Genomic DNA, 10,000 nt, shown 5'->3' on the forward strand with positions numbered 1-10,000 from the left:
GTTGAATGGAATGGAAATCGGATCACACTGCACACTGCGCTACAGGGGGGAATCGTATCGTATCGCATCAGTAGCTGCTTCATACGTATCTTTAATGTATCGTATCATTGGTTATGCATCGAGATTCGAATCACATCGACCTCAGTTATGGAGATGCACATCACTAAAATATATATATATCTACACACACACACACACACACGTACTAACATTGCAAACGTAATATCATATTTATAGATATTAGTGTGTGTGTGTGTGTGTGTGAGAGACATACCGTGGTCTCCCAGCGGAAGATATTGCTATAGAAGCAGATCCAGTTCTCAGAAAGATACAGACGTCCCTGAAGCAGGATGTCCTTCTGAAGAGCACACGAATAATCTACACACACACACACACACACACACACACACAAAGTAGATCAGGGTGAAAGAAATTCGAAGTGTGTGTGTGTGTGTGTGTGCAAGGTCACACACTCACCTACAATCAGACGCTCAGTTTCTGGAAGTTTCTTGAACAGTTTACGGAACTCCTCGTTCCTCTGTTTATAGGTGGGACTGAGAACCTGAGAGAGAGAGAGAGAGAGAGAGAGAGAGGAGAGAGAGGGAGAGAGAGGGAGAGACCATGACCACCAGCAGCTGAATTATCAACAGAGAGACAGACAAGTTGATAGACAGTTAGATAAACAAACAGACAGATAGACAGGCTGAAAAACAGAAAGCGAGAGCGACAGACAGACAGACTGAAAAAGAGACAGAGAGATAGACAGAGTCATACAGACAGACAGACAGAGAGACAGAGAGACACTTACATTGTACCAGCTTTGCATTTTCTGTAACACAGTGAAAGAAAAATTAATTATGAATAATTATTCACATAAACTCTGTCTCCAAACATTATAACAGCACATGAACAACATATAACAGTAAACACACACACACACACACACACACACACACAAAAGTGCATTGTGGGTAATTGTGTGTATTAGGCCGTGAGATGAGCCAGTGTGAGTCCAGCGTACAGGCTGCTTTATTGAAAAGGGGCGGAGCCTATCTCACCTTGGCATTGCGGGCAAAGTGCCGCGAGCTGATTGGGTAGTTGGAGGTAGAGGAGGAAGGGGTGGGAAGTAAGGAGGAAGAAGAAGAGGCTGTGGGCAGTTCAGCTCCGCCCCCTCCGGTGCGCTCATTCTGCCCCTCGCCCTCACTGGCCCGCCCACCCAGCACCCGTCGCCGTAACAACGGAGAACTGCCCGGAGTGCTGCGGGGAGAGTTACTGGCCGTACTGCAGAGGAGAGAGAAAGCACACACACACGCACACACACACACACACACACACACACACACACACACACACACACACACACAGATACAGAGGATTAAAACAGATGACAAACATTTATTATTATTATTATTACTTTTATTATTATTATTCGCTCTCATGTCGAAATGCCCGTGCTTCCTGAGTGGGCGGGGCTTATTCTCTCCACCCTGTCAATCACAGTCACACTAGCCAATCATAGGTGTGTGTAGGCTCAAATCCATGCACCAACACTGAACACGTGTCCTTGAGAAAACGTCCTTCAGCTTCTCAGCCGTGTACTGCCTCAAATACTAACGTCTGTTAATGAGTCTCTCTCTCTCTCTCTGCCCCTCTTTCTCTCATTCTCTTTCTCCACCAGCGTCTCACTGCTTAATGGGTGTGTCTGTCCACCTGTCAATCATAATATCATAGATTTCAAATACAGACATGTCTCATGAAAAGGCGTTTAGAGTTCAATATTTCTGTGATGAATTTGTCAGGTTGAATAATATTTTGCTCTTTGTTGATTGATTTATTAATGTATTGCTTTATTAATGTATTGTTATAATTTGGTGATGTGTGTTTGTGTATAATAACAGTCAGGAGTGTATCACGCTTATTTTTATAACACGTTAACATACGACACGTCACAAAGGTAAAGAGTTTAAAGTGAAATATGAAATTAACAAATGACAAACAAATGCTCATGTACTGATTTCAGTCTGTAATCATTTAGTTTTAAAGATTTATAGAGTTATATTGATTAGTCCAGGGGACAATTGTGTTCTGTCCTATGACCCGTATCCTGTCCTGTGTTCTGTCCTATGACCTGTGTCCTGTCCTATGTCCTGTGTTCTGTCCTATGACCTGTGTTCTGTCCTGTGTCCTGTCCTATGTCCCGTGTTCTGTCCTGTGTCCTGTCCTATGTCCCGTGTTCTGTTATATGACCTGTGTTCTGTCCTGTGTCCTGTCCTATGTCCCGTGTTCTGTCCTATGACCTGTGTCCTGTCCTATGATCCGTGTTCTGTCCTATGTCCCGTGTTCTATCCCATGTTCTGTCCTATGACCTGTGTTCTGTCCTGTGTCCTGTCCTATGTCCCGTGTTCTGTCCTATGTCCCGTGTTCTGTCCTATGACCTGTGTCCTGTCCTATGATCCGTGTTCTGTCCTATGTTCCGTGTTCTGTCCCGTGTTCTGTCCTATGACCTGTTCTGTCCTGTGTCCTGTCCTATGTCCCGTGTTCTGTCCTGTGTCCTGTCCTATGTCCCGTGTTCTGTCCTGTGTCCTGTCCTATGTCCCGTGTTCTGTCTTGTGTCCTGTCCTATGTCCTATGAAAGATATAAATCAGGTCCTTATCTGCAGGCTAAAAGCTGTTGACTGAAAATTGGAGCTCTTCTTATGGTCCATATTTATATAAAAACATTGTCTCCATGGTGACAGTTTTCCAGTAAAATACAGACCAGAGCGCTCAGTACACAAACACCAGAGCGGCGTTAACGCACGTCCAGGAGACCTGAATGTTTCACACGGGTGAACATGATAAGGACGTCTGTCTTGCTAGAATGAGATCGCCCTAACTTTGTGACCTGCACTGTCTTTAGTGTGTTAATCTACGAGGTAATGCAGAGTCTTTGATCCCTTTGGGACTAAAACTTCAAAACTCCTGCATAGTGTTCGCTGATCCGATTTAATAATTAGGAAGACACCAAAACAGATGTACAGCTCGACGCTGATGAGCTGAGATTAGCAGTGTGTAATGTGTGTGTGTGTGTGTGTGTGTGTGAGAGAGAGAGTACAAGGTGTAATTGGTGTTAAGAAAGTGCAAAGTGCACAGATAGAATCAGCAGTTGAATAGAAAACCACAGGCAGAGAGAAGGAAGGTGTATTATTGCTCAGCATGTGCACTGTAAGCGCAAAGAGGCTCGCTCCATCACACTTCACTACACCGTCAGCACAATACACAACGTGTGTGTGTGTGTGTGTGTGTGTGTGTGAGAGTGCAAAACATGACACACAAATCACAGTTGAATGCAGCGCAATTTTGCCATAACACATTATAAAGATTGCATGGATTTAAATACGGTATATTTCAACATGAAGTGCAAATCCAGTGTTTATTCTACTGTAAAGCCATCACACACACACACACACACACACACACACACACACCTCGAATCCGCTTTAATGTCTTAATGCCCTGCTTTGACTCATCCTCCTGAGTGTGAAGACAGAAGACGGAGAGAAGCCTCGATGAAAACACACACACACACACACACACACACACACCTTCCCAAATACAGTCATTCACGATCCCATGAGGTTCTGAAGGCGTCATAGAGGCGTTATAAACGCTGGACAGTGAGTGTAGAAGATGTGATACTCACTCGAACATCTCAGCAGCTCCGGTCAGTCCGCGCTGCGCCTTATAACGCGCCAACAGCCGTTCAATACACACGCACGCGCCCCGGCGCTCATACCGGACGGACAGGCGAGCGCGCACACGGGCGCGCGCGCGTTAATGCCGCTCCGATCAATTAGAATAAAAAAATAAATTAATTAAAGAAGTCGAAAAAAAAACGGAAGAGAAGAAATATATAATAATCCGCTGCGCGTTTATGTCCTATTTTTCCAATGCGATCCCCCCTCAAAGAAAGAGAGAGAGAGAGCGAGAGAATGAATAGAGGGAGGAGAAAAGGAGGAAGAGGAGGAAGAAGATGAGGAGGTTTCCCGACGCCCTTCTGCAGGAAGATTAAACGGACCCGATAAACAGAAATTTTGGAGAGAGGGCGGATGGGATGAAAAGAAAAGATGGATAGAGCGTTAATGAAGCGGACGCACGCGTGCACGCGGGGCTACGAACGGCTTTAAAATACGATTGATACCGGAGGCTCGAGGTGCGCATGCGCGGGGTAGGGGAGCGACGTCATCTATTTTTGGGTTCCGTTCGGTTCAATCATCAATCAAGTCTTATGGTCCTATTTCTGCCCATCATCATCATCATCATCATCATCATTTATTTATTGCAAACTTGTTTATTGTTATATTAATTGTTTATAGTAATAAAATGAAAAATGAGTATGGTTTCCATAGTAACTGCTCTTCACAGGAATGTGTGCAGCACATTATAAATGCATGTGGAAAAGTTATGGGTTTATATACTGTGGTGAAGGTGTTGGTTTGTGAGGATAACTGATGTAACCCTATAATAAAATAAATTACACTATAATCATGTGACCTGTAAAATGGTCAATAAAAATAAATAAATAAATAAATATAGGTGCGTAAAAGTAAATATGTATGTTTAAATTATTTCTCAGACTGGAGACTCCTTTCACAAATCTTTCTTAAAAAAAAAAAAAATCGCAATACCGAACACATGATTATAAACTGATTATAAAAATGGACCAATCAGAATGCAGCGCTGTTAGTGAAGGGGCGGGGCCTTTTATCAGTCCTGTAACACATCTCTTACACACATCTACAGGATATGAACACAATCAGGGTCATTAGACAATATTTAAAAAAAACAATGTTGCTGCTGGAATACAATCAGTGTGATGTGCCCCGCTGGGGTAATCGTGTCAGAGGGGCAGGAGGGGGGCAGGAGGGGGGCAGGAAGGGGCAGGAGGGGGAGGGGAGTGAGTGTTGTTTATTGCAGGGTCAAAGAGCAAGAAAGTGTAAATTAGGACGGAAAAGACACTTTTGCACAACATGCAAATTCCACCCACACACCTTGCGCAAGCTTGGTCAGTAGAGAGGAACACGCGCGCACACACACACACACACACACACACACACACACACACACACACAGAGCATAACAAATTATTACATTAAACACAAAACCTTTTTAATCAAACAAACAAACCAATAACAATAAAATGTGAAAAATGTCATCCTCCTTATTAACTATTTTTATAAAAAAAAAAAAAACACTTCTATTCTTATAAAACAAAAATTCAACTCGTGTAAACCAAATAATGTGAATTATTTAAAAAAATCGGTTCATACACGGGATATGTCTGTGAGTCAGATGAGGTAGCAAGGACAATGTATTGATCTGGGAAGATAAAACACACACACACACACACACACACACACACACACACACACACTGAGTGATTTAATCGTCTCTACACGCTGCCACGATGTCCTGTGTTAGACTCTCAAACATCTCCGTGTTTTGCGTATGAGCTGCGTACATGAATACGGGCGGATTACTGGTTTATCACGATTTCATAAAAACGTCAGCCGACACAGAAAACGTGTTCTGTACGTGTTACATCATCTCCAGACGAGACGTCCCGAGAAGGCGATAAATACACGCTCGCTGCTCTTCCACAATTAGTGGGTATGAATAAGTGATGAGCGCGCCGCTGGGAGACGAGGAACCACGTAATCTGTGCTGCGTGCAGCTGATTAAATATGGACGCTGAGACGTGAGGAACAATAAATAAACGTCACCTGACACCTCTAGAATTTTAGGCTGGAGCTGATGAACACACTCATGCACTCACTGCCTGACAAATGCAGCATCAGAAGATAAACAGAGAAGATGAGGAGAGACTTTTTCCATCCTCTCCCTCTGATTGGTCCATGATGACATCATAGGAGATGAAGGACGACTCAAAAAGCTTTAAGCTTATAAGTGATAATCGGACGTTGCGAGTAGACGCTGATAACCGACACAACATCACTGATACCTGTATTGTATCTTTATTTTAAAAAAATGAATGAACTAATAGATATTCATTCTTTTTGCAGGTTAGGATTGGATTTTCTCTCACTAACCTGCAGCTTTCCCCGTCTGAGTCTTTCATGAACAAGCTGCGTAGCGACCACCGAGACCGCCTGTGGCCCGGAGAGGAAGTTGGAGGCAGAAGAAAGGAGGCAGAGATCCCTGGGTCGTCTTGAACAAGCTCCGCCTCTTCTCCACAGACAGGTGAGTGGCTCCTCCCCTTGCTCTCCTCGCTCTTCCTGCTTCGTCCTCGTTCCTTGGCTCGTCCTCCTCCTGGTCTCTCCTGCACTTTTTCCCGGTCGCGTTCCAAACGCGGCGTCTCCGAGGACGAGGGCTCGGTGAAGGAGACCAGGAGTCGTTATCCGAAGACGGCGGGAGGACGTTCAGCCTCGGGATGGGGACGGGTTTAGCCATATCGGGCTCGCTTGCTCGCTCGTGTGTGTGTGTGTGTGTGTGTGTCCGTTAACTAGTTTGCCTTAGAGAGAGTTGGACTCGAGTTTAAAACCAAGTTCTGGCGTGCGTTTCAACACATTCCGGATTGCGAGTTGCCATCGTTGCATCTCTTGCAAAATCTGTGGTTTCCTGGTCCGGGCTGTTAACAGAGCGTTGCCTTCACGTGGCCTTCACACATCACTCCTTCCAATCATCTTTTCACAAATCATTTATTATTCGCAGATCAATCTCGGTTCTGCTGCCAATCTTCTGAAACATCCTCCAGGTTCTCTTGCATGCTGAGATCTTCACCAGCACCACCACCACCACCATCAGAACCACATCATCTCCATCACCACCACGAGGACGAATCTGTGGTGTCCTAGAGGGAGGAGAAACTCACTTTGTTTTAGAAATCATCTTTTTTTTATTCTATCATGGTGTGAAAGTGTAAAGTTGGAGACATGGGAGAGGTGACCCACAACCCTGATCAGCCCAGATTTCTCTCTCTCTCTCTCTCTCTCTCTTTCTCTCTATGATTCCATGTACTGAATTTCCTGAAACAGTGGAAAAAGAAAATCTGGTGATCTGGTCAGTGCAGAGTGTGTGTGTGTGTGTGTGTGTGTGTGTGTGTGTGTGTAAAGACAGAGGAGGTCAGAGGTTCTGTCCTGATGCATCTTCTGGTATATAAACATATCAATATAAACGAGCTGTAAGCTTGAGAACATCTGACTGCAGTTAACATTTTGAGATAAAGATCAGAGGAACTTCAGATCTTAAATCTGCTTAGACCTCATCAACGTCTCATCTCAGTTACAGAGAACAAAAACAACTGATCATAAAAAAAAAACTAGTAAATAAATAAATAAAGTATAGTTACAGGACAATAAACAATGAAAAGAGGAGATATTATTTATATTTATTTAATTTAGATTTGATAATGATTTATTTTGTCATAGTTTTTATTCTAATCATTTTACAATATTACAATAATAATAATACAATATTGTATTGACGTTTATTTCTTAAATTAATTAAATTTTTTATCAAATTAGTAACACTACAAATGTTTATCTTTTTAAATAAAAATATTAATATTTTTTAGATCTTTTTTTTAAATACAAAGAGTTAATAACGTTATTGTTATTTATTTCACTTTATTGTATTTTAATATAAATGATATATATTTTGACTCCATTTTATTTTATATTGTATTTTTTCTCAGTTGTATGATGAAGTTGTACAGAAAAAATCAGGTGTGTGGGTGTCAGATCAGAGGGTCTTCAGTCTGATCCACAGACGTCTGCTGGCTTTTCTTCCTCCGAGCAGGAGTTACATCTGATTCCACATTCATCTGAGGCAATATCAGATGTGACTCAATCTATTGTTTCAGCTGGAATTCAAGACTAGAGCTACATTAGATCTTTCCAGATCAGACTGAAGAACACTGTGTACAAGGAGGTGGAGGAGAAGGAACCAGGATCAAACCAGAGAGAAAATAATAACCATCAATTTCAATCCATCAAGAAATGTTTTTTAATCAAAGGAACGAGTTTGTTATTCGTTTCCTCTGATGGAACTCCCATTCATTCCTGAATGATTGTGATGATGATGATGATGATGATGTAGTAAACCCAGACTCCTCGATTCAGACTGTGTTACACCACCAATCACAACCTCGTACCTCAAACGTGCTCCACAAAAACACTTCTAATGATATCAGAGATCCGTCACTTCCACATCACAACCTATTCAATTCTATGATCACAGATACACACCATCACTTCCAGACACTTAACTGAGTCCCATCCACACCAACAACACTATTGACTCACACACACACACACACACACACACACACACACACACACACACACACACTCACTATACACTGGCTTGAACCCCACAGTGCTTTACTATTGTTACTATAGTAAGGATGTGCAGTTTAGTGTGTGTGTGTGTGTGTGTGTGTGTGTGCGTCTTTGCACAGCATAGATCTTGTGTCCACACTGATCTGCTATTCACACACCGTAAAGCTGCTCAAACACCCGCCAGGCCTCATAACACCTTTTTATTATCGTGTATAAACAATAAAAAGTGTCAAAACAAACAAACAAACAAACAACAACATAGAGAAACTATTCAAGCTGACCGGAAATGGGGTGATGACGTCAAAGGGATTTTAAGTTAAAAAAATAAATATTAATAAAATTAATATGACACAACAGACCAGAACATTCTAAAACGCTTCACGTGAAACACGTGTAATGTGGATCAATAAGAACACATTAATAATAAAGTATACTACATACAGACACGCACATGAACACGACGATCACGTGTTTAATAAACGTGTTCTTCACTGCTTATGTGCAGGAAACAGAACTGTTCATCTCATGAGTTCTCTTGTCACGTGACTCCCATAGACGCTGCACAATGCAATATTTCAGGTTTTTGTTCAGAATCTTGACATTATTGTTACAATAAATATGAGAGTCACGTGACAGAAGAACCAACAGTACGGAGCAGAAGATCTGAGAGGTGAAGCTACACATTCTGTTTATTATCATTTATAATGCTTATCTACAGTCATATTTTCATGACTGGAACTGTAGTTGAAGTTGGTGCATGTAAACGTGTTGATCTGATCTGATAACGTAACATTGTATTATTATTTCTGTTTAAAAGAAACGAAATGAACTAAATGACTCAAAAAAAAGATTCGGTGTTTTTGAGATTTTAACGAGATTCAAAGAACCGAGTCACTAAAATGATTCGATCGTCCCATCACATAACTTTTCCGCCTTCGTCCGCGCCGCAAAGTCGCGCGAAACATCGCGAGATCTCGGGTCACGATCGCGTTATAAAAGTCTCCTACCTGCCGTTAGACGAGTGCACGGCGGCGGCTCCGTGCTCCTGTTCCGCTCCTGCAGCTCTGCGGCCCTGGACGGCATTCCATTCCACTTTATCACAGGAACACATGAGCATCCTCTCCGCCCACAGCACTCCCTTTAACCCCCGTTAGCTTAGCACGGCTAACACTCAATCATCCACAACTAAAGTCCTCTCTCTGTTTAACACCCGTTAAATTAAATAATAAAAGTCCTATTTTATTCACCCGGCCAGAACTGGCATGTATTAAAGCAAAACATAAATAGACAGAAGTAAAACATCATCACATATTATTATTTATATTGTAACAATAAGCACCGGTGCCGCTGATTAGCATAACCAAAACAACTAGCACAGCTAGCATTAAAAATACCTCCAGCCAGCTGGACAACCAAGTTAACAAGTTTCGGCTAAATATTGCACAAAACCAAACGCTCAATGCTAGCTTAACTATTTACATTACTAAAAAACACGTCTTTACTATTTATTAAAAAATATACATATATAAAATAAACCCATATCAGCGGAATATTACACAAAGCGCCACAGCATCGAAATGCAAAGCTTCTGCTAACCACAGAAAAAGTTTAACTTCGACCGGGGGGTGAACTAAAAACAACACGGCATATTAACACCTCAT

The 10,000-nt window shown here is 42.1% G+C and overlaps 1 protein-coding gene across 7 annotated transcripts in view; it reads right to left on the minus strand.

Annotated features, from left to right (window-relative positions):
• The window catches only part of gramd1a (GRAM domain containing 1A), a 22,356-nt gene that overhangs the window by 9,924 nt on the left and 2,432 nt on the right, over positions 1 to 10,000 (minus strand). For 2 of the 7 annotated variants that reach the window (XM_046877315.1, XM_046877316.1), the window contains 5 exons: positions 6,090 to 6,850; positions 1,059 to 1,281; positions 809 to 829; positions 478 to 562; positions 275 to 378 (listed from right to left, as the gene is read on the minus strand). In XM_046877315.1, coding sequence (XP_046733271.1) covers positions 275 to 378; positions 478 to 562; positions 809 to 829; positions 1,059 to 1,281; positions 6,090 to 6,118 — 462 coding nt within the window. In that variant the 5' untranslated portion in view covers positions 6,119 to 6,850. Of the gene's footprint in view, positions 1 to 274; positions 379 to 477; positions 563 to 808; positions 830 to 1,058; positions 1,282 to 3,682; positions 4,157 to 6,089; positions 6,851 to 9,346 lie in introns of those variants that run through there. The other 5 variants (XM_046877313.1, XM_046877314.1, XM_046877317.1 and 2 more) reach the window with 4 other exon arrangements.

This window comes from Silurus meridionalis, chromosome 21, assembly GCF_014805685.1.
Source record: "Silurus meridionalis isolate SWU-2019-XX chromosome 21, ASM1480568v1, whole genome shotgun sequence".
Classification (NCBI taxonomy): Eukaryota; Metazoa; Chordata; class Actinopteri; order Siluriformes; family Siluridae; genus Silurus; species Silurus meridionalis.